Genomic DNA, 25614 nt, shown 5'->3' with positions numbered 1-25614 from the left:
AGGGGGCGTCTCCCCTTGACCTCTGACCCTAACATATTCTGGGGCAAGTTATTTGATCTCACTTGTTAGCCCATTGCATGATGGTATAATTAATATGAGCTCAGGGTTCAAAGGCCATCCCCCCTGTAACCATGGTGCCTCAAACTGAACAATACCACCATTGCCCTCTTATCTTTTACACACAAGCAATTATCATCTTTGATTTTACTACTGCCTTATTAGGTTTGCAATCTTTCAACATTCAAGTCACACTTTTATTATGTATGCATGCAAACAGTGTGTTTATTGTTTGTTTGCTCTTCAAGTTGTAACTTGAAAATATCATACAGCCGTGGAAGAAATCATCTCATGAGGAATAAACTGAAAAGTACTGCGTCTTTGCACTTCATTCAACAGGGATCAAATTTATAAACTTGACTCTCATCTCCACATTTTAATTACATTTGTAATTTTTATGTATCTAAAAGTATACGTCATAAAGAAAATTCTAGGTGGTGGGACTGATATCCTTCAAGTTTTTATCTTATCAATTCAATCTGTGTTCTATGCAAAAAATGTCACATGTTGACAGCATAGATCAACAATGGGTGGCATTTCTCCCATGCTGACCTTCAATTTTCATGTGGTACTCATGATATCGGAAAGGTTGATTTTCAAGGACAGAGATAAGACAAATTTGTCCTTCAGTATCTTGTTGCACAAGTATTTTCATAATCAGGGGATTTAGATTGGTTTGACTTAAAAGGACCAGTTGCTGTAACTTTTGAAGATTTTTTCACAACTTTTGTTACATTTTTCAATTGCAAGTTCTTGTTCTACTTCCAAAAGCAGGTTGAAACACCAATTTAAATCTATTTAACTTTAATTGTCAACACTGTGTCTGTAGAATGTAGAATGCACTGTAATTGTTTACATTCTAATTCTAGTCCAGACTAGTTGAGCTGTCAACAATAACAATGCAGTTTTCGCATGTATAGGCCGAGTTGACAAGCCGAATACTGATATCTCAACATGCTTTAGGGGGTGGGGGTGGGTAGAACAAGAAACTGTAGCAAATAGTAAAAAAAATCACAAGTTTACAGGTAGTGGTTCTCTAAGGTAGTACACTCCTAAAAAGTGAAAGAGTTACACTTTTGCTCAAACTTTATATCATTCTCTTTCAAAATCAAGGACAAATGCCAGGGGTAACCTTGCAAATTTTAGTCTTAGAAAAACAAATTACCTATTATTTGCCAACTTTTGACATTCAAAATAGCCTCTATTCCTCTGTAACTGTCATTTTCGATTTTAACAATAGACAAGACAGTGATAATTTCATTTATTCCACAAGTTTGAAAATGTGTCGTCACGAGTAGCAGACCAGAAGATTTTTTGAAAGATTTGAGAGTCTGAATATCTGTCCTGGGGGAATATTGTACAAAAAGCACATAAATCACTAGGAAACTAAGATTATTAGGACAACAGTACTGAAGATATGTATTTAATAAAATACTGAGAGAATGAAGCATCCCAAATTTTGCTTATTATATGCTATTTATTGAGGCAATACAATTTGTGCAGTCATGTTGTTTCTACAATAAAAGTGACAATACAAGGAGCCCAGACAACTTTGTGAAAGGTGAAGCCAGCCTTGGCTGACATGCTGTAACATACATACGCACTAAATTTACTTACGCAGTTGACACAGAAATAGAGCAGACAATCTAGCTGTTGCAATTATTTCAGAAACTTTAGTCATCATAAAACATTCAAAGCTAGGCTCTTGTATCACAACAAAGTTTCATTCACATTGTAGTATGAATTATCTCATTATTTCGTACAAAATCTCATTCGCTAATTTTTTTCACACAGTTTGGCCACAGGAAATTCTACAGAATTAATGATACATTTCAAATGCATCAGTATCTTTTAGTGCCACGAGAAGTGGCCCGGCAGAAATCAAATATTCCAGAACCGTTTTCGCAATCTGAACCGTAATATTTCCATCTTCAAAGGTCTTCTCTGACTTTGGAAGGAAAGCCATTGTCTTGGATGATCTCGGTGTACGCCTTTGCCGACGCCCTCGCCATTCTTGGTCTGGCTGGATCAGTGAAATTAACATAATGTAGGCCAAATCTCATCATGTATCCGTGTGTCCACTCAAAATTGTCCATCAGTGACCAGGCAAAATAGCCTCGGACGTCCACGCCATCCAGAAGTTGTGCTGCAAAATGAAAAAGACAGTAGGGAAATCTTTGCACAGATGAATCTCATTAAATTTGCTGCAATTGTGTTGAAAATCTTTTTTACCAAAGATGTCAAGAGGTAGTTTGCTTTTAATCGGAAATATGCTGTAATAAGTTTAATTTTCAATTTCCATTTGAATTATTGCAATTAATTGTTTTTTAGAACTTGACTGTGATTATAAATTCAGGTCTCAAAATAATACCAGATGACAGAATGCATCAATGAGTAATAGTCTGAAAATTTCCTGCTCAGAATAAAAATGTGAATATTTCAACAAAGCTACTTGGTCAAAAAAGATTTTGCTCCAGGATTTGCTGTGGATGAAACCCTCTCACCACAAATGGTTTGGTCCAAAATAATTGTTATCAAAAGTGAATGTTATTGAAAACAACAATGAATTTGGACCCAATCATTTGTTCAAGGTAATGAACTGAAAGATTCAATCAACAGGTGGTTGTTCATTAATATTTTGATCTTTCAACCATCCCCTGCAGCTTGTTTCTCGACAAAACAGCCACCAGTCCTTCATTTTGTCATCTCATTAACATTTGTTCAAAAGTGCAATAAAATGGGCAATTGCATCACATACTATGTGGGATATAAGTAATTTAGGCCGAAATCATTCCCTTTAAAAAGCAGTAAAATAACTTTTGCAAGATACATACATATATGACATTGACAGGGTAGTTGTCTTTTCATTTGTGTCAGTTTTGTCGGCAGCTACCTTCGGTAGGCTGTTCATTTCTCCCATTCAGATACTTCTAAGTGATGCATCCCACTTCTTAAAGCCCGGGGCGAAATGGACCGGGATCCGGATTAATGCGAAGTTTGGGTGGCGTTTTGGGGCATGGCTCTGCATAATGAGTCTGTTGGTAACGGTTGCTATCGTTCGCATTATCTGGGTAATCTGTTTGCTCTCAACTCACGCTCTGACTATAAGCTTAGGTACAGCCTTCGCAATACGCGAAAGAAAAAAAGAAAGAAGGAAAAAATATCAATTTCATAAAAACAGGAGCGTGCTGAGTTGATCTACTGAAGTTTTTGCTGAGTTGATTTACTGAAGTTTCGGGGTCATGTCATCGTTCGAGAATGATTCGGCTGCTGACCGCCATATCTACATACGGAAATGGCGCCGTACGCTGTGGAAATAATCATCAAGAAAGTAATAAACATAAACATTAAAAATAATCCAAAGCTGGCAATTTCGTATGTTGAAATCACGAATTACCGATCTAAACATTGACTAAGAAACACGGTCAGGAAAATGGTAGGAAATAGGTGAACGACGCGACGTCATGGCCGATCGCTAAAAATAAAAAAAATAAGTTCACTACATCACGGAAGGATCGAGATTTCCATGAATCTCGCGTACCACGATATCTGTAAGCGATCGAGGTCGGCTGCTCGGTTGCTTTGAGGGTGACCCCGGACAACTAATCACGAGTTATGTTCATTTTCGGAGCAATGGGATGAACCACGGACTGGGTTCATAGATATCTTCGTTATTGAAGAAATTAAAGTCCAACCTTTGTCGAAATCTTACGATGTAGTGCCAACTCAATGAGCCGATCTCGGACACACGTATCAATAGGCCTAAGCCTTTCGAAGAAGATCGGGTGATGACATATCGACGCTCACTTGCTCACCTTGAACTGACATTGACAAATACTGTTTTGATGTCTTTACAAGCTTTGTTTCATTCTCATAACAGAAGTCCAAACGTTACTGGGGCAACCGGTATGTCAAAACCTTACCAACCGTCCGAACACGACATGTCATTGCCATGTGTGAGAACACGTGTACATACGGCCGTTTTCAGCCCGGGTTTTCAGGGCTAGCATTTATATCAAAAGCGACTGTAGCGTACCGGTACTTTCGGCCGTAGATTTGGGGGGCTGTTTAAAAAAAGTGTCTCTCTTTGACCATGGATGTAAAAAATAGACATCCATGCTTTGACTGACTGTAATTAAATTGATCATGGAGGCTACCGCCATGCTTTAATATTTAGTTGTTTTCGATGTCATTGTAAACTATGGACTCTGCCTGCAGTTCTGTAAAATACAGTGTACGCACTTTTCACAAGGATACATCGTACCGGTACTGACTCATCTCTTGCTAAATCACGACCGAAAATGGCCCACTTTCGAGATATCATTGCATCATGAACGCTTGTTAGTAAAATAGTTTATGACAACCACGAAGTTTTCATTCTGTGTGCACGCCAATATACATGTAACTCTAAGCGTACACATGGTTTGTTTACATCGTAATTATTCTCGTATGCACAGCAAATGTTTGACCAGTTTACACCTCTGCGCGTCACTGAATGATTGACAATTGTTTGAAACGCGGAACGACTGTTCCCTGGGGGCAATTTCCTTTGTTACGAAAGCGATTTTTCCCCTATATCGTCGTAATTTAAAAGGCTTTGTGAAACTTTGCGGATACCTGTATGGCCTACGTGTTTATGAAACAGTCTATGTTTATGGTATGCCAATAATGTTTGTTTGAGAATCGCTTCGGCTGATTTTTACGGAGCGGTCTACCTTGCTGTTGCCAGTTGTCACTCAAGCGCCATTATGAATTTTCGATGAGTTAGGGGTCTTTTATACCCCGCACCGGGGTTTAAGTAAGTTTACGAGACTTTGTTTGGCACAATTGGTGATTGGTGACTTATTTATTACCTTTCATCACTTCATTGATGTATGCTGTCATATACTCTACTCTGTCTTGGTCTTCTAGGTTTACATCGTATCCAACGTGTGGCATGCCATTTTCGGTTACAATAATTGCCGGACCATGGAAATGTTTGTGTATCCAGTTCAATGCTTTCCGTATACCCCATGGTACAATAGTATAGTACCCCTCTTTCACAATCCAGTTTCTGTCAATCTCTGATCGGACGGTCTCTGGGTCAAACATTTGGCCGGGCATTTCGTTCCCGCGCTCTTTGACCATGACCGTCATGTAGTGATTCAAGCCGTAGAAGTCACAGCTTCTCGTGAGAATCTGTTCCTTTTCTTGTGGGCTGAACTCAGGCAGCTTGATATCAGTGTGCTTTTCGATGTATTCTTTCATTTCGTCGGGGTAGTCACTGTGGTAATGAGGTCGGGCAAACCAACCGACCGTCATTTGCATAAAGAGGTTCGCAGCCTCCAGGTCAGCAGCCTTCTGTGTCATTGGCTCAGCCCAGATGGTTGAGAATGCCATGCCGACCAATCCCTGCTGCTCTTGACCGTATCTCTCGTGGTACCGCTTCCAAGCCCGGGCATGGGCCAGAATCAAGTTGTGAGCTATATTGAAGCTGCGCTGAGACGGGAGCTTGAGATTCGGTGCTATTAATCCGTACTCGTGACCGAAAAGGACATACACGTAGGGTTCATTTATGGTGACCCAGTATTTGACCTTTTGTCCGAACTCTCGGAAACAAAAATCAGCAAAGTACAGAAAGTGTTGCACGGTCTGTCTGTTTTCGAATCCTCCAATATCTTGCAAGGCTTGGGGCAAGTCAAAATGGAACAGGGTGACCACAGGTTCGATGTTGGCATTTATTAACGCATCAATCAGTTTATGATAGTACGCCAAACCATGTTTGTTCACTGGGTGATTGAGTGTCCCATCAGGCAACAGTCGCGACCACGATACTGAAAACCTGTAGTACGTGACACCAAGGTCTTTCAAGATGGCAACATCCTCGGCAATCTTGTGGTAGCTGTCACACGCCACATCACCAGTGTGGTTCATGAAAACGTGACCACCTTGGTGAGAACATGTGTCCCAGATACTCGGACCTTTCCCGTCCTCATTCCATCCTCCTTCGATCTGATACGCCGACGTGGCAACTCCCCAGGCAAATCCTTTCTTAAAACGGTTGTGTAGGAAAGTATCGCGCTTGTGGTCTTGAAAATTTCTGTAGACAAATTTGTCATCGATGAGCTCCAAACAACTGCTTGGTCGGTCGACCACAAGGAACATCAACGCTAGCACCAGAAAGGATAACTTTGCAAACGACACACTCATTCTGTGACAGTAGGTACCTGTTGGATTGAAATTCGACAATAACAAGTTATTCTACCAAGTGATGGCCGACTTCTCAACATTTTGGCCAAATATTTACAACAAAACCCTACTGTAAGTATATGTATTCAGCTTCTTCTGTCTATGGATTTCCCGATTTAGATCAAAAGGTGACACAGGGAATGTCAAAAAAAACCCAACAAAATTACACTTCATGTTTGATTTCCTCATCTTGTGATACAAGATCTCAGCAGTGCAATAAATATTACACAATCCCCAAAGAAATACATGCTTTGAAGAATATCATTATCTGCACAATTTGTCAGTCAGTTTTGGTATAGCATGTGGTAGGGAATCCAACAGACTAGTAGCTTGGAATGTCACAATTTTCAACTTCAAGATCCAACAAGCTAGAACCTAACAGACAACATGCTATGTAAGTATGCTACTGTTACATCGATATACTCACAGCTGCAAATACTTCAAGTTTTGGTTTTCACAGACAGATGAAGCACAAGCCACAACCCTCGCTTCAAGCTGACCAGAATGAATGGTAATACCTTCCAGATCTTTCCAGAATGCCGGCCAAAACAAAATAATCAATACTATTCCAAAGGGCCACCATACCCTTTATAATGTATGCAAATTTCATTGATCAAGTTCAATGTGGCTGGTTCCCAGCATCACACTGAGGGGACTCCAGACATAGCACAGTGGAGAGGATCTTAGGATGGGATTAGTTTGACTTTTATGTCGTCTTAATGCTGCTTTTATTATTTCCGACTTTTATGTGTCATTTCAATGTTGTTCCTATTCCCACAAGAGTTCACTGTTGAAAGTTTTGAGTTTTGCATGATCTTGATTTTTATCATGTGAGTGGTTTTGCCACAAGAACTTTACCAGTATAAAATACTGGACATGAAACAAGACTTCACCTATAACTGAATATAAGACCCCAGAGAAAATGTGACCCCCGAGAAACATTTTCTCTAGGGTCTGACACTCTGAACTAAACTTCTGAGTCACTGTTTATGTCTCATTTTCAGGTAACAAAGATTTATTACAAAAACAATAATAATACATAACTGTATTGCATATTGAATTGAATTCAGCGTTGTTGGAGTGCATCCGCGAGTACACAGGTCATAGACATGATATTGCAAACACTGACAGAAGCTTCTTACAGTGAACATAAGACATATAAAAGATACACACGTGAAACGATTCATTATTCCTAGCTTCTCAAGAAGTTGTCGACCATCAGATAAAACAGGAAAGAAATCATTAACATAATTCTCAGTCTCCATACTATAACAACACAGATGAGATTGCAACCTTATCAATGCTACCTTATAGTTGGTTGATTTCTGTTTTTGATCAGGAAGGCTTTGACAAAGCATTGCACAGTCTTGCTATACTAGCATACAGTATATTGTTGCATGTAATACATCGGTGAAGGCACTGAATTGTCAGGATATGTTATACTATCCCGACCTGTATGAACAAATCACATGATTTAATCATGAGGAATTAATACTGAGTCAATACACTCAAAGTCACTTAACATTCAAGGACTTCCAAAGACTCTTTTCAGCAACTGACTTATGAGATCCAAAATACAGTTTTCAAGATCATTTTTCTAATACATCATTACTATATCTCATTTTAAATATCATTTTTGTCTTAATACGAGTGATCATCGTGTCATTTTTGAAAATTGGATCAATTTTCCAGGACTTTCCGGGATTTGATTTGATTTTCAAGGACTTTCAAGTTGACTTTACAATTTAAGGACTAACGAATGAACACAAACTCTTTCCTTCTCTCAGTCCAGCTTTCAGTATCGAGTAACAATATTTTCCCCTGGTAACTTCATTGTCCCTTCGTGGTATCTGCACAACTCTGCCTGGCACATCTCGAAAGTGCTTGGCAAAAATTCATCAGTGGTTGTCCAGTTTGCCAATATACATTGCCTGCAAAAATATCATCAAAATACGCTGCCTCATGCAATGTCCCATTGCTCTTACAGGAGAGTAGCTAGACACTCAGTAACCAAGGAAGGACATCTTGACTTTGAAGAAATTGAATAAAAGATTAGATATACCACAATAAAATGTGAAAAAATAGAAATTTGATAGGATGTGTACAAAGTTTGGTCAAGGAAACTTTGACCAGACACTTAATTTTTGTACAAGATTTTGATAAAGAAATTCATATTTGGTACTGATTGTTTTCATGAGTCACAAAAATGTTTATCTGAGTTGGATACAAGATCCCAGTAAGGCATTCATCACTGGAAGTATGTTTTTCGTGTTGCATTCTTGATGCAGCATGACAACAAGAATGATCCTACAAAATCAGGAAAGAACAGAATATTGATGGTCATCCACAAGTTCACGGAAAAGCTACCATGAATACCAAAAGTAAGTGTTTACAATCTAGTTTCCAGTACAAAACTGTGTTTGACAAAATTTGTAAATTTCAAATACAATAACTTGTAACCCAATTAGCTGTATATTTTTGTATTGTCTTTACCACAAAAATACTATCCAATCTTGAAAAAGATGTTTTGGATTCGTGTCATTTAGCCACATTGTCGAAAATGTCGCCATTTCAATCCTTGGTGATGAATTTGATCGTTAAATTCAAGTGCTTACATGTATATTTGCGGCGGCCATATTTGAAGTGCAACTCAGAAATCGTTTATTTGTTGAAATCTACATTGTGCACTGGGTGCCAATGTTTGACAAACTCAGTGCGGTCGCACTTCAATAAGCATTTTTATACACGGCAAGTAGAATTTGATTTTAAACCATTTTATCAAAAAAATGCAAAAAATATACAGCTGATGGAGTGTGAACACAACATGGTGTAATTTAAAGTTCATAATGGAACATGAGTTCAGGTTTTCTGGAAAGATTGTCCATGGAAAATCTGTGAGCTTCCATAACAAATAAATTATGTTGAAATTGTACTGCTAAAGAATATTCTTGAGGAATGAAGAAGAGCAACTTGTAATTTCATCTCAAAAAGCTGCTCTGAACAGTTATTGCTTTGATCACTGTAACTTGACATTAATTAACCCTTCCACAACCATGGTTTAGCCCAAACACACTGTTCACAATGGTGATTGTGGACTAGTTTACTGGGAACCAGGGGTGAATAGGTCAAGATGCCAATGAAAACAAGAATTAATCATGTAAATTCAACTATGCTGAGAATACATCCCGTTCAAACGGCAGGATTGTTTGACAAACAAAAGCAGTTGTGCTCTAAGAGTGCAAGGAAGAATGAGGTGACACTTTCGGTCATTTATGGCAGAAAAACTTCAGAAATATTGAGGAGAGGTTGTTACCAACACTCAATGGAAAATTAGAGAATTTCAGAGATTATAGGAACCAAGCATCTAAGCTGATAGTACTGGCAGTACTGACAGCAAAAAGGGTTTATATTTTGAAAAGGCAGAAATTGGATTTTAGGAGCCTGTTGCCATGTCCATGTCGCTGTACTTGGTCAATCAGTGTTTTCCTTCAAGTGGCGGCTGGCAGACCATTTTCCATGTTGAAATCAGCCTCTGGGTCCAAGCCATTTAAAAACTTTTTTGTGTTAAAGGGACGGCGTTGTCTCATCTGCAGCTGCACAACTTTCTTGTTGATAAACATTGCCTCTTCCCAGAAATTGGTGATGAATGTCAAGCAATGTGATAAATTCAGGATTTGATGCATGTTCGTAGTTCACCAGTTTTGTAGCTTTCCAATCACTACAACACTTTACCAAATAGAGTTTGGTTGCGTCCTTTTGTTTCTATGAAGCTGCTTCAGCCACGGTCATCAATTTGGTTACAGCTGCCATTTTAAAATTTTGGTTTAAATGCACAAGGAATGTTGGGATATGTAGTGCATAGCAACAGACCTGTTGTGTGAGTCCCATACACCCTTATCAGTTTTTGAAAGTATATCAGGAGCACACATAATAGACCACTGTCTGATAGTCATTGACCGCGCTCACTCACAAGTTTTTCCAGTGCTCAGGTTTTGCCGTGCTTTGCACCTAGTTCAAGGTAATAACTCTTCATCCAGCTAAGGTCAAAGGTGACACTGAGCAACGACTTCTGAATTTCCAAAAAGTCATCATCGTATTGCGGAATCTGCATTAAAAAAGTGAAAAATCTCAAATAAACAAGACGTCTATCATAATTGCATTTAACATACTCAAGTCACATGGATGCACAGTAATGATTCAACCAACCCTGGTGTTGTCTTGCTTTTACATTAAGGTAGGTCGTGCCTCAAAAATGAAAGACATTAACTTTTATTCAAAACTTTCCTCCGGCTAACTTGAAACCATTGTCTTTTAAAATAAATAATAAAAATCAGGGAACTCCGTGCAAATTTTGGTACTAAAGGAACAAATCACCAAATATTTACTGATATTTGAAAATTCAAAATGGCTGCCATCCCTGTGTTATGTCCATTGGTGAAAATTTAATTTCCAATTTTCATAAAGCTATGCTGTCGAAAACTTTTTAACTTCATAAGCTTAAAAATGAGCCTCCCCCAAAAAATGGTGGGCCAAAAAAATATTGTAAAAGTTGGAAAGCTTGAATATCTGTCCCTGGAGCAATTCTTCCTTATACATTACAAAGGATACTAGTGTTCAAATACTTGCATAGTTAGATCACAGTACAAAAGTGAAAAGTTTAAATCGTTCAACCATACATGAGTTTGAGATTATTCCCTCAGTTCAGTAATCTGTGTCACTGATCTTTGAAACCACTATGTCTTCTCCAAGAAACTGAATATGGGACATCAGAATGTTTTTTTCCTCGATAAACTTGCCAATGACACTCTTAGACAAACTCTCTGGATATCAAACTCTACCATTTCCTCCCCATTTCTCCGTATAGAGGTCCAACTTTTGCCATAGGAAACACCAGGGTTGTACCAAAATTTGATGATCAGTGGGTTGAATACTTACACTGACTTGACCAGACCCCCTGGGTGGCTGATACGGTGGCAGTGAGTGGTCCAGAGACTCTGCTACATTAACGTCCGGTGACTTCAAAGTAATTTTCATTTGACTTGATTCCCTATGTGACTTTCGCATTCCCCGAGTGGAAACATCACTCTTAGATGTATCAGAACGTTCGGCTGTATCTGTACTCTGTAAATCTGACAACCGATCATCACAATGCCCATTCCCGGTGGCAGGTCTTTCTTCCCAGGCTGTGTGGGCTTTATTCCTTGATCTACTGTTGTCTTTGAGGTTTGTCACTTCTTCAAACTCTTTTTGAAGTTTCCTCTTGCGAAATTTGTTTCTAAAGTCAGTTTGGCTCCGATGTTGGCTTTCACTGAAACCTTTTGGACTGAGTATATGTACAGCTTCTGGACTCTGTTTCTGAAGTTCTGTAAGTGTAGGTGTGATTTTGTCATCAGTTTTTGCATCTGAATGTCTCTGTGGACCCAAAACTTGTGCCTTAGGGCGTGACCTCAGCCGACTCCTCATAAGATGAGATGTACTCTTATCCTCTGTCTTTGCATCGGATGAAATACTACTGATACTATTCAGTGAAGGCAGGATTGGTGATTTTACATTGTTTTTCCCTGAGTTACCTGTCTGTTTTCCTGTTGACTTTCCAGATTCCAGGCGCCGATTTATTTGTGTACTCTGTGCCAGTGGCGCTGGCATTTCAGTCTGTGATAGGATGATCACATCGTCATCAGAGGATCTGCACTCAGGTTGGACTGAGTCTTTCTCTTCAGACAGGACGTGAACCGAGGCAATTCCAGATGATTTTGAAATATCTGAGGGGTAAATCAGGAATTATGGCAATATCAAATTACAACACTACAACACGTGAACAAGCATACGTATACGATTGCCTCTGTTGCTGTTACATCAGGCAAAGGATATGCTACAAATGCTGTAAAACTATCTGAAGTTGAATTATCTGAAGAATTATCACATTGAACAAGTGCAAAAAATCTTCAATGATGAAAGAAAAGAACCATTCTACTTGAAGGATTTCAAAACACCATATCTTTCTGGATGGTTTGCAAACACCTATGCACCCATATTTGGGGGTACCTTTGCAAGCATCTCCTGTTAACTGTAAAATTCCCTCAATAGAAAAGTTTTTATCCTTTTCAGAAACCAATTTCATAATATCTCAATGTAAATGCTGCAATAGTTCAAAATCCAGGCTTTTTCATAAGAGCTTGAATGTTCCAATAAATGCGTAGAACCAGTTTATAAACATAACATCTTCTCAGAAAACTTTGGATTCTCAGCTAAAGCTGACAGCTTTTCTCACATGATACAGCATAGAAAAAAAATCACAAAAATTTTTGGAAGGAGAAGAAAATAATATTTTGACAAGTATCTCTAGAAAGGGAATGATGCTATATACCTGAACTTAGCTGGGTTTGCATGGCGAGATGACAGTCTTCCAAATAATCAGCTGGATTCATTGGACTGGAAGACTGGGGGAAAGAAAGGTAGTTATGGTCATCACAGCTTGGTTTTCACAGTGAATATTGATATGAAAACTAAGGTGTATTTCATCTTATTCTAATTCTCAGCAACTTCAAGGATGGCTGTCGTACAACATTTACTAAGCAAAGCATCTTGAGATATGCAAATTAATTCTGTGAGGAGGACTTCATACACCATTATGCAGTTGTGCCATTTTGAGCAGCTGTTTTGGAAATACAGGTCTAGATGGCATCAACACTGCCGACAGTCCATCAACTCAGTGCAGAGACTTTGATGGAAACACGGTACAACGTGAATCCTGTTTATCTATACTTACCCCCATCATTGACACTAAACCATCCACAGAATCTGGCAAATCCCCTAGACGCTGTCCTCTCTGTGTGTCAGAGTACGACATGGAACTGGGATCATGAGCTGTCACTGGAGGGCAGTAGTCATCCTTCCACTCTGGAGAGACGGAGAGACAGACAGACAGGTAGCCAGGCAGGCAAGAAAAAGAGATACAAAGACAAACAAATATAAATACTGTGGAGTGGTTCAAACCAAAAGTATCACAGTATCTCTATAAATATAATATAATCTTCAATCCACAAGCTCCATCCATTGATATCTATGCTCAATGTATGGATAAATGTTAGATCAATGTTTGTGAACAGATGATTACTTCTGGTGAACAGTTGTCATGAGACCTGTACACTGCGCGAATCTACAGTAAAAAGAGGAAGCTGAACAGTTAACTTTGATGAGTGAATGCTGATGAGTCAACCTATGAAATTTAATCAAAGGGTCTGAGGAGAAACAAAATTCTCATAAGTACCACCTCTTCTGGATAAAGCTCACTCACCAGCAGTGGCAGCACATAACTTGAAGATTACTTTCTAATTTACACTTTGGAAGATACAAGATACTGAGATTGTCACACAAAAAGCAGACGATGGAATGTTCACAAGCACTGGGAAAGTGTTGCTCACATTTCAGACTACAACAATTACATCTACACCATTAAAATTGCAATGTCCACACTATAGAATGGTTTACTAAATACCTTCAATATTCTTCAATCTCACTAGCATATTTCTTGGAATCTCACTGTCCTTATAATCCAAGCCGTCTGGACCCTGTAGAATAAATATCTTTAGAGTCAACACTGAATAAATGACTGGCATCAATACCATTAAGGTAGATTGCGCCTCATGGACAGATATTCAGACTCTCAAACTTTTACAATATTCTTTTGACCTCCTACTTGTGGAGGCTCATTTTGAAGCTTAGTACAGAGAACAAAACGATGGCACCCATTTTGATTTTCATATATTTGTCAATATCAGGTTATTTTTCACTCTAGTGCCCAAATTTGCACAGTGACCCCTGCTTTTTTATTCTTTATTTTGAAAGAGAATGGTTGAAAGTTTGCTTGAGGAAAGTTTGAGCAAAAGTTCAAGTCTCTCATTTTTGAAACAAGAACTACCTCAAGGTAGACGTCTCATGTAAGTAATTGAGTTCAAGGTAAACTTTTTGAACATTTTGGCATATACATGTTTGATTGGGAAAAACCATTGCGATCAGAAATGAAGTACATGTCAAACAACAAACCAATGGAAAAATTTCCTCTGATATGTTAGTTTTTTTATTCCCAGACAATCAATCACTTGAGATCATTCAAAATAAGTTTTCAAAGTCCTGCACTGAGAGAGGATCTCATCAAAAGAAAACTGGAATGGAGTAAGTGGTAAAGAAAAACCATTTCCCTGAAATTAATAACATTAGGATTTCCCAACATGTACCCTACCTGGGGCTGTTCATACTGTGATGAAAATGGACTTTGGACATCTTCATAATCATCTGCAATATTTTCAGCATTTCGCCTGGTGTTTCCAGCGTTATCTTTTCCAGTCTTAGACGCAGGCACTTCATCCGCTAACTCTTCAGCAAATTCAATGGCTCCGGACAAGGCTAGTTGACTGGCCTCACTGTCCGAGTTTTCATCTGAGGTAGTTTTGTAAGCGTCACTGAAAAGCCCATGGAAATTTGTGTTTTGTAATGAGTTGGTTTTACTGACTAACCCTTATCCTGCCAAATTCACATGTCATTACCAAGTCAAGTTATTTAGGACCAGTGAGGCACGACTTATGCTATACTTTTACAATTGAACACAAACTTTTGTTCCTGAATACCTAGATGCTGTAAATATGATTTTTGCTGACAAAACCTGCCACAACACACCAAACCAAGTTGATGAAAATACGAATGGAATTGGCTTAACATTTCCTTTTACTGACTTAGGAGATGGAGAAGTGATACTGTCTGGCAGTTTGAAGTAAATAATCCATTGTGAGTGCTTGAGAGATTGAGAGCACTACACGAGGTGCTCTGTAAAAACTCAAAAATTTGTGTATTTATAAGTAGCTCTGTTGTTGTTATATTGTATAGGTGATAGTCATGACCATTACAGCATATTTGGTTACTGTTCTGCACAGAATCTACTTGCATTCACAAACTCCTGAGGGTGAACGAATTAAAGTTACTCTCTTCAGTAAAAGTAACTAAATTTCTTTAATGTACTGACAGTATTATTCCTAACTGTATGTCAATGGGGCATATCACATTGATTTCTAACATTCTGTACCTTTACAGCCTCTAGAGGGCGCACTTCAAAACACTAGTAACCCTATGCATAATCAAAACTGCAGCGTATGTCTATCTACTGTGCATGGTACACAATATGTACATTGTCACAATTCACTGATGTACTTCATGGATGAGCTGCACATACATATTAGTGGAGACAAAACAAGTACAAGTTGCAAACTCAGCAGGATCACACAGTCAGTGTTTTGCTGGTGCCAGACATATAAGCACCCTAAGTTACATAACAAGGAATTCCAAACTTAATGCATCATAACAATGCTGAGCTATCTCTTTCATTATGTAGTTCTCACTGTTGGCCATGTTCTCATGGTGAACAGTGAGTCACTTTTACGAGGATACAAAAGAAATTTAAATCCAAGCAGGGCAGTGATCTTTTAAACATGGTTTTTGATGAGATTACTGCGCAGCATAGAGCATGAAATACTTTCATTCTCCCAGCTATGTGCATTTCACAAGTTTAACTTTTTGTATACCGTCAGCATAACAGCTTAATCTTTTGTTTTGACCTCTCATGATCAGCTTGTAGGTGTGTTAAAAATAAGTCATATCATTTGTTGGGAAGGTGGAGCCATGACAGGAATGCTCTGACAACAGAAATGTGTCTGACATGCTGATATAAACTTAATTTTGTGACATTCTGCTGTTGAAGAAAGTTTGGGTGTTCTGCAACTGAAGAGACTGCCACAGAAACATCATGGTATATTTACAAAGCATGCATTGATATGTGCAAGGTCTGGGACCTCTTTGCTACAAAAGGGTGATTTGAAAAAAAGGAGACGTCAAGTTGTACTGTTAAAGGGCCAGCAGCTGTAACTTTTGATTATTTTTCCACCATTTTTGTTTTTTAATGACAGCTACAGTTTCTTGTTCTACTGCCAATAGTTTATTGAGAATCATGGTAGTCAGCTTAGGGACCGTCTAAGATTGTCACACAAGTTCAAGAAATGAAATTCCTTTGTTTAGATCCAAACCCCCTCCCCCTAAACGAAAGTTCAAAAGTGCGAAATGTTGATGTGTGCCTGAGAGAACAATGTACTGAGAATTATGCATCTCGTGAAGACTGGGGTATTCAGTGCTGTTTTGTCAACACAGAGAGGGTGAAATGACCAGGTGTGGTTAGAGCAGGCAGACACTTCTAGCACATTTAAAAAAAAAGATACTTTTTATCTCTTTAATTTGATGAATGAAAGGTTTAGGATATAATGTTACTGTCAGTAAATTGTATTTGGAACACAAACTAGCTAGAAACAGTTACTATAATATTTGTTAGCACGAGTGAGCAGTTTTCTTGTTTCTTTTTATATACAAACATCTTGTGATCAAAAATCAAAAATATAGGTGTGACAGTCAAGTTCACTAATTGAATGGAGGTCAAACCCCCTCCCTCCATAAACATACGAATTTAACTTTTTGAACTTATGCGACAATCTGAGACGGTCCCTTATCAACCTGGTTCATAGTCGCGCCAGCGGCTTACTGACTACGCATGCGCTTATTCATAATATACTATGCGAGTAACCGGAAGTGTACCCTTCTTTCACGGGCGCCGCCATGTTTTTTTTTGAGTACTCGTAAATAAACAAATACGAAACAAATTACTATTATATAACATGCCATTTATAAAATATACCTCTTTTATTTGCCAGTAAATGTTATTATGCACCTTGTCGCCGATACAAAATATCGTTTATGTAGATAAAGGGAGAAAACTGTCGTGCATATGAACGGGGGCATACGCAAAGAATGCTGGGATTTAATTTCAGAAAAGCGCCCCCCTGTGTCAATATTAGATTCAAAATTGCCAGTTTTTAGACGGAACGCTGTAGTTTTCAGCACGAGGCACCGTGTTTTCAGCTTGCAAGTGGAAGGTGGGCAGTGCGGTTACCATTACAATGATAATTATTGCATAATACGTCCCTTGTTTAACGCAATAGGCTGTTATCATTGTAAAAATTGCCAATTTTTGTCCAAAATTTTTACACGTTACAGAAAATCTATACCTGCTCTGCTGCAGGGTTTGACGTCTTGTACTTACGTGAACTGCTTTCATCAGAGGGAAACTGGGCATAGTTGTCATATAAACGTTTATGAAGAACAATTAATTACATTTTATCATGAATCAATACAAATAACATTGCCAATCTTAACCCCTGGCGCGACACCAAGGGCTGAGCCCTATATAATATTATATGTGCAAAGTGCCTTGTTATCGTTGACCAGTGGATGTTGGTCCAGACTAGACTTTAAATGTAAACAATAACAGTGCATTTAAATATACAGATGCCGTGTTGACAGGCTAAATAGTAGGCGTTTCAAGTAGGCCTATGCAAAGCTGTACAATTCAACATTACCTTGGAGCATTTTTGCATTCAATCACTATTTTTTAAATTTGTAAATCGCACTGAGACGTATGTGTAGTGCGTGTAAGAAATAAATATTATTATTATTATTATTATTATTATTATTATTATTAAGGAACTGAACACTCACGAACTGAAAGTCTAAATGTTTCCTCAAACTTTCCACAAAGAAACTTTCAAATATTCACTTTTGTCATTGTGAATAAAAATCAGGTGCAAAACTGGGTAATAGAGAAACAAATAAACAGTGTTTCCGCTGCCCGCTCGCCAAATCGCAAATGCGAGAAAAAAGTAGTGTTTGGCAAGAAGATTTTGGCAAAAATTAGCCAAACTTGCGAATCGAAAATTGCACTATGACGTCATCACTTTGTCTGTCCACGCGCTGTCCTGCATTCAACTTGAGATGTAATGCTTTATCTCTGTGCATCCCTGACCTTATGCGTCAGGAGATCGTATTTGTAACACATACAGTAATGAATAAAATTGTAACGAAATAGCTCACAAACCAAAAGTACCCATATGTTTACCATGACTATTCGACTAAAATGTTGCTAAGTTTTGGGTTTGACTACGCACAATGAGTGCCTACAGAGTACTCCGTGCAGTGACAGCCATGTCATGGTCAACACTGAAGGATCGTAGTGACGGTGAAACCATGGAGGTAGCAGAGAGTCTCTGCTACCTCCATGGTGAAACTAAGCAAAGACAGCAAACTTCTCTTTTTGACTTTGGCTGCTCCACCAATATGGGGGGACCACCCCTACAACACAGCTTCTGAACGCAAGTAAAGCTATGAAATGGAAAGAAAAATTGTGATCAGTGTAGGAAAGTCGACCGTGAATTCAGAAAGGAACTAGGAATGTAGCGGCATGCATGGTCAAAAGCATGCGCATGCATTTTTTAGAACGTAGAGCGAGTAAGGCACTCCTGAATAGCGAAAATGTTCGTGGTGTATTGCTGCCAACAAGAAAATACCTTTACTGGCGTTAGAAACTTGTGTGAATTGGCTTCCTTAAAGACAAAATCGAGACAAATTTCAGTGTATCACGGACCGTGGTGTATTGTGACGTGACATCGTATACAGACTTTCAGAGATGGTGCTCACTCGTCCGCCAAGTCGGCCTTGTTCCGCATTCATATCGTGCAAATAAATACGCAAAGTCTTGTCGCGATATTTGAGCATTTAACTTGATCGTCAGTGAAACAAAAAGATGTTTCTCCATATCAAAAGGGTATATATTTGATATTTTACGGTTCTGTTTACATAATAGACGTAAACATTTGGATTTATGATCCGTGATTTCCGCGATCCATGGCATATGATTCAAGCTGGCTGTGGTTACACACTGACGTCTTTGAGATGACCCCTGACCCAAGCGCCATTGATACGCTGTGCGCTGTCCGAGCTTTGCTTGCTAAACTTCAAGCATAAAGCATATGTATTGGAAGTCTAAAATGCACATGTTTCTCAAGTCTGAGAGTATTTTACTTTTGAACTGCTACGAGAATTGATATCTGATTCGTTTGAAAAAACTAGTATGCTGAACCAGTTTCGTGCCGTTGTCTGTAGTTATATGTACAGTATCGCACGATAGCGATTTCAGGTTTGTTACTAAAATATAGTTGCATACGCCTAACTTTGAACAAGTGTCGCTTGAAATTCGGACAAATTTATGTTGTATAATGTGTGGCTGAAATTGGCACCTTGTAATCTGAACCATAAATTGGTGTTACTTTTAGTATCCATAGTAGCACTAACAGGGTTTATTTCCGTCATTCTTACGGATGTGCAGACAAATATTTATTTTTGCATATTTATGAGAAAGAAATGATGTCATTTGTGATCAGTGGTATCAGCTTGGCTAATTGAATATCTGGTTTGGCAAATAATTTTTTAGGGCTTCTAGCCAAATTTGCTACAAGATTTTGGAACCCAGGGGAAACACTGAATATACAATATTTATCAACACTTGAAATTCAAAATGGCTGCCATCCCTGAGTTAATCCACGGTGCAAAATACAATTCTTAATTTTTTCAATTTTCACTAAAATGAGAAAGTGAAAATTTAATTTACTCCATGAGCTTCAAAATGAGCCCTGACATGTGATAGACTAGAAAAGTATTGTAAAATTCTGAGTGTCCAAACATCTGTCTCCAAGGCACGTTCTAACTTACAGACACCATCAGACAAGCAATGATTTTTACAACTAGTGCTTTTCAGGGTGTGCTGAATTTTTAGCGGAGTCTGTGTACATGCAAGACTACAAATTACCTCCACACTACTGTCATCATATTTCGAAACGCCGGGATGTCCATAATCTGGGGAAGTTTGGGTCTGCATAGCTTCTTTTCCTTCAGAGACCATGTTGTAATTTTGTTGATGTACAGGACAAAGGAACTCTTCAACTGTAGAGAAATGTGATCAGAATATAATCACTATGATTATTTCATAGCAAATATGTCTTCTTTATCTACAAGCTGTTTCCTTCCTTAACAGAATGACATAGTTTTTCTGTGAAGACAACTGGCTGGAATCTTGTTGGAATCATTTCAACAATTTATACAAGTTCATAATAAGCTTGGCATATACTGCCATACTGCCAGTGACATGAGAAAGTTGAAGGTCGCTAACAATAACGCAGCTTGGATATTTCTAGGATTTGACAAACGGAGTAGTGCCAGTGCAATATTTGTTACCAATAATTTGTACAACTTTGATGTACTTCTTGGAAAACAAATGTATGGTTTTATGACACGCTTATTGAGAAGTGAAAATATAATCGTGAGGCTGGTATATGATCGTCTTTATTTCATCTCCAATATTTGTTAATTGTGGATCGATTCCCTGTACCTTTGATTTTGTCTTTCTCTATCAACACAATATTATACAAAAGAAACATTATATTTTGTAATGTTCTAAGAAACCTTTCATACCTATGAAATCAGAATTCTATGGACTGATTTAGTCCGAAATAAAGTGAAATAAATAAATATATATTGACTTGTTATGATGCGATGAGTACTCATAGCCCGTCTTTCGCAATACAGCTCTGATCTTCTACCATAAAGTGATGCGCACTCAGTGGTCAACCCAAACGAGACCAGACCTACAGTGTTAGCCAGGTTACATAGTGAAATTTGGATGGCTAGCCCGGCTTGCTGGGCCAAACAGTACATGGCTTGACTGTTCAGGGCATGCATATCATATGAGAGTAGTTTCCAATCTAGTCATTGAGAAGCTGTGAGAGAGTTAACTCTTTGAGTGCCAAAGTCGATTTTTGTTGCCTTTAGACGATATAACGTTAACGCCAACAATTTGTTTCAGATGTAGACAAATTTTTTCTGATTTTTCCCCAAATTTTGGTCAAAAAGTGTAGCCAATGAAAATTTATGTCCCTTTAGTCCAAAATCATTGAAAAACTTACAGAAAAATTCATAAAAATTGCTAAAATGTTGCCCTGATTTTTTGGGGGGGAAAATTACATTGCTTTAAGGGTTAACATTATACCAAGGAATATACATGGCATATGATGAGGAGTCAAAGAAACACTGTTCTCATGTCTGAATGGCTGAAGTATTTCACTCACCATGTTAGAATCTAAACTTGCAAGCACTTTGTACTGTTTTATGATGATGACAGAATCTTCCAGATCAAGGAAGAAATCTTTGTCTTCTTCTTCCCTGAAAAGTGAAAGACGATCCCGATGAACAAATACATCTGTGGGCAAGATTGAACACGTTTTTACAAATTTTAAATAATGATAAATAATAAAGCACACCCAGCAACGGTATACCACGAGATTTTGACCAGTTCACGACATATATGCACGAGCGATAGCGAGTGCATATATGAAGTGAACTGGTCAAAATCGAGTGGTATACCGTCGCTGGGTGTGATTTATTGCTATTATATCATAACAGTATATTGAAATTCTGGCATGGAACGTCAAAAACAGATTTTTGCTCAAGCTGAGAGCTCGCGCCTATGCCAGCCGTGGTATATCGCCAATATACCACGGTTCTTTTCGTGTCTCGACCAATCAGATCACAGTATTTGCACCATCAATATACTGGTATGATATGATGATAAATATACAGTTAAGCAAAATATATTCAGTTGTTTATGATGTTCATCCTCACCCCATCCCCACCTGGAAATATCAGTGATCCTTTAAAACTTCATTTGCTGTAATTTTGTTGGTTTCTATATTTTTGTTCCCATTTGGAAAACGCACTTTTTCGTTCTTCTACTAAAATCAAGTGTGTTTAGCCTATCAACACAGCCTGAATATGTGAGTAATATCCTCTATCATTGTTGATAACTGAATTCTAGTCCAGACTGGGATTTTACGTTGTCAACAATAACATTGCATATGTACTCCTGTGTGTTGTCCTGGCAAGGCTAAGACTGTATTTCAACAAATACATTTGGGATAAAAATAAGTGAACTTGTTGGATAGAATCTACAACTAAATATGCATATACACATACATTAAATATTGAGTATTCGCTGTCAACTGTTTTGCTGCAATTGTCTTCAAGAAACACAGCCTGATAGGTGAAATCACTGAAAATATCTCTCCATACACGTACGCGTACTTCATTACTACAAATTTTCATTTAACCCTTAACCCTTTGAGTGCTGTAATTTTTTTCACACCAAAATTATAGTTCAACATTTAACAAATTTTAATTAATTTTTCCATACTTTTTTTGATAATTTTGCAGCAAAAGGAAATCACGTTTCATTCGCTAAAGTTTTTATCAAAATGTTGTCAAAACACTGAAAAAAATTGATGTGGATATATTTTATAAAGGCAACAAAAATTTGCTTTGGCGCTCAAGAGTTTAAATCCTGTTCAAGAGCAAATCCCAACACAACATCATGAATATCACAGTTGTTATATGACTGTACCATCAGTGCGCCGTCTATCATACAAGAATTTCTACGCGCTCTTTACCAATTGGAATTATGGCAGTCTCTTTGAGTCAACCTTATATCAAAAAGTGAGATATATCAAATTTTTCTGCAGTCAAAGAGGAGTGCATGGGAATAAGTTACAAATAACAGTGTGTCAAATCTTACTTTTCAAAAGTGTCAACACAAACATCTGAAAACAGAGCAGTTATGATCACATCATCGTCTGTCAACTGGCCAAAAGCTACTGCATTCTCTGGTCCCCCTTTTACAGAAATGAATAACTGAAATGAACAGATAACAAATTGTAAACACATTACTCAATAAACCATCACAAGTTGACTGAAGCTCAGCCACAAGGCAACCATAATAAGCAGTAGTGTGTAAAGGAAAAACGCATCCATGCTCATCCTGACGCAGTTCAAATAAAATGATTACACTTAGACATAATGGAAAGTTGTAACATAAATTACCATGGACACTAACTGGGCAAAAATCTTTAGTATGTGCAATGCATGTATAAATGATAAAGAAATTTATTTGGCAGTTTTCTTGACCACTATATGGTTTCACATACAAGTGTTTCATATGGTATGAATTTACTACTTTAGTTTTATTGAATACTGTGAAAGCAAAATCTCTTCACTGAGTGTCTTAGGAAAAATGTAAAGTTTTCTGCCCAACACTGGTAACTTTCTTTCACAAGAATGTTTTGCTTTCAGTACAGCATTTCACCAACAAAATGAAGTATTATAGTGGTCACAAAAATTTCATTCACTAACAGTGTGCGTCTGAGTCTGTTGCTGGGTCTGTATAAAGAGTGTGTTCATATACAATGTATGTACTATGTATACTCTTGTACAAGTTTTGTATGGGAAGTTATCTCTAAATACAGCACAGCTACTATGATACTTAGTACCTCAGCACTTCCTTTTCTGGTCATTAAAATAAGAGCAATGGAATAAATGTAACTCTCAATAAGAGTCCTCATGTTTAGGTTTACATGTACCTTCAGAACAAAGGCTACTGTGGCTTTATTTATTTCTTCCTCATAACTGTTAGACAGGACTGTTTTTCCGACAACATTTTGAATCCAAGGCTCTCGAAGATACCTATCCATTATGTGGTACCTGTTAAATGAAAGAAAAGACTGTTTTGTTGTACCTGACATTTGCTATCACCATCTGAAGTTACAATTTAACCAAGCTACTACAGCTTTTTTTTAGAGTCAGACAGCAAAATATCACAGCGAAAACTTTCTAGAGCAGCATTTTACAGTGCGGATCTGGCTTTCATCTGAAAGCTTAATGCAAAAACCTTAACACTTCTAGCATACCATGGATTGCAGATCAACGAACTGATTAACTGCATGTTTTTTTAATGCTTTAACTGCATTTTTTACATCCATGTTAACTGTCAGTTCAATGCAAAAATATTTCACCATGGAATATGAAATGCAATGCAGGTCTGCAATTTGCGCATGTCGGGGAGGGGAGCGCAACACAGAAGCAGAGCTCTCTCTCTCATATACACATATACCAATAATTCAAAAAGGCCGGTATTCGGGACGCAGAGCCTCCATAAACTTTAAAGCAGAAAGCCTAGCGACCTGGTCGTCACACCCAGACAACAGTACACGTGGGTTCCACTCCCCGGCACTTTTCAGAGCGCAAAATATTTGCAATACGAATGAACCTTGTAAATTGTATTTTGTTGTAGTGCTGTAGCTCGAGGGTTTGCCTCGGGTTGTAATTTGCAACAGGGTGGCAAAACTTGCTGCGGATCCGTAGCCCTACCACTCCCTTTGTTTGTTGTGTTGGGGAGTGGTATAAGCAAAGGGAGTGGTAGGGCTACGGATCCGCAGCAAGGCAAAACCAGCATGAGACAAAAGTTTTGGTTGTGTGGACGGTTCCCAGACACTTCGCACCAAAACCACTTCGCACCATACCATCTCGTCCCATACCATTTCGCACCAAAACCACTTCGCACCAAACAACCTCGTACCAAAACCTCTTCGCCCCAAAAATCACGTCGCCCAAACCATTGCGACCAAAAAAAAAACCACGATTTATCGGTGACCATTAAAAGCTGAAAATAACCAACCACTGCCAGTGAAGTTTAATCACCTTCTACCATCCCAGGACTGAAATCTTGAAATTGTACACATTTCGAGAAAATGACATCGCATCGTGCAATACCGCGCACGGCACCTGATATGTACCATTTAGTAGTTTGTGTGTTTCTTTTTTCTAATATATGGTATGGTTTCATGGAAGAATAAATGGTTCGTGGTAGCCAAGTTGCAGGTAAAAACAACGTAATGATACATCGTGACATCGATGTTTTAGGACAAGTTGACGGAACTATACGGTAAGCGAAGTGGTTTTAGTACGAGGTGGTACTTGGGGCGAAGTGGCGTTGGACGAGGTAGTACTTGGGACGAGGTGGTTTTGGTGCGAAATGGTTTTGGGACGAAGTTGTGTGGGGCGAACTGGTTTTGGTGCGAAGTGTCTGGACCCCGGTGTGGACTGTAGCCTACAGTCCACACAACCCCCCTGGCAAAACTTCGAGCTGCTAATACTATACTGCAGCAAAGTTGTGCCCCGTTGAGGTTCCGAGATTGTACAAACCAAAGAACGCTAGCTTTCTGGACCAGTTCTTTATATCAATCTTGCCAACATCATCTGCTGACTTCGGCAGGCGTCATGCTGGCAGAACTCACGTTTGTTTTGGACACTTAGCTTTACACCCATTACTTGTGTTGACCGCCATTATTTTCCCAGCATGCATTGCGCAAAAAGTGGGTCGGGTGTGTCTCTGCAATTTTGTTTTACCAGACTTTAAAAAGGCTTGATGAAAACTTGAAAAATTGTTTTTATGTTACCATATCTACCATAATAAAACTAGGGTTTATATAAAGCCACACCTGGTCAGAAATCTGATCTCAG

The 25614-nt window shown here is 38.4% G+C and overlaps 2 protein-coding genes across 2 annotated transcripts; both read right to left on the bottom strand.

Moving 5' to 3' along the window:
- Positions 1–1812: 1812 nt before the first annotated feature.
- LOC139147819 (cytosolic beta-glucosidase-like) lies at positions 1813–6828 on the bottom strand. The gene is made up of 3 exons (XM_070719028.1): positions 6713–6828; positions 4911–6263; positions 1813–2203 (listed from the first exon to the last, which is right to left on the bottom strand). The coding sequence occupies exons 2-3, from the start codon at positions 6244–6246 to the stop codon at positions 1989–1991; spliced, it is 1551 nt and encodes a 516-aa protein (XP_070575129.1). The 5' UTR covers positions 6247–6263; positions 6713–6828; the 3' UTR covers positions 1813–1988.
- A 446-nt stretch (positions 6829–7274) lies between these two features.
- LOC139147817 (uncharacterized) lies at positions 7275–25456 on the bottom strand. Its single transcript, XM_070719026.1, has 13 exons — positions 25389–25456; positions 23676–23796; positions 22835–22950; positions 21336–21429; positions 20021–20154; positions 14528–14747; positions 13784–13856; positions 13055–13185; positions 12653–12725; positions 11856–12047; positions 11221–11648; positions 8620–10390; positions 7275–8542 (listed from the first exon to the last, which is right to left on the bottom strand). The coding sequence occupies exons 1-12, from the start codon at positions 25454–25456 to the stop codon at positions 10271–10273; spliced, it is 1770 nt and encodes a 589-aa protein (XP_070575127.1). The 3' UTR covers positions 7275–8542; positions 8620–10270.
- Positions 25457–25614: the final 158 nt, after the last annotated feature.

This window comes from Ptychodera flava, chromosome 13, assembly GCF_041260155.1.
Source record: "Ptychodera flava strain L36383 chromosome 13, AS_Pfla_20210202, whole genome shotgun sequence".
NCBI lineage: Eukaryota > Metazoa > Hemichordata > Enteropneusta > Ptychoderidae > Ptychodera > Ptychodera flava.
This window is presented reverse-complemented; position numbering and strand designations above follow the sequence as displayed.

Coding starts and splice junctions, on each gene's coding strand:
- LOC139147819 (XM_070719028.1), bottom strand. CDS start 6,246: ATGAGTGTGTCGTTTGCAAAGTTATCCTTTCTGGTGCTAGCGTTGATG. Junction 2,204..4,910: donor CATCAATGAAGTGATGAAAG/GTAATAAATAAG, acceptor TTCATTTTGCAG/CACAACTTCTGGATGGCGTG.
- LOC139147817 (XM_070719026.1), bottom strand. CDS start 25,456: ATGCATGCTGGGAAAATAATGGCGGTCAACACAAGTAATGGGTGTAAA. Junction 22,951..23,675: donor CAGTAGCCTTTGTTCTGAAG/GTACATGTAAAC, acceptor TGTTCATTTCAG/TTATTCATTTCTGTAAAAGG. Junction 13,857..14,527: donor CACAGTATGAACAGCCCCAG/GTAGGGTACATG, acceptor TTTATTCTACAG/GGTCCAGACGGCTTGGATTA.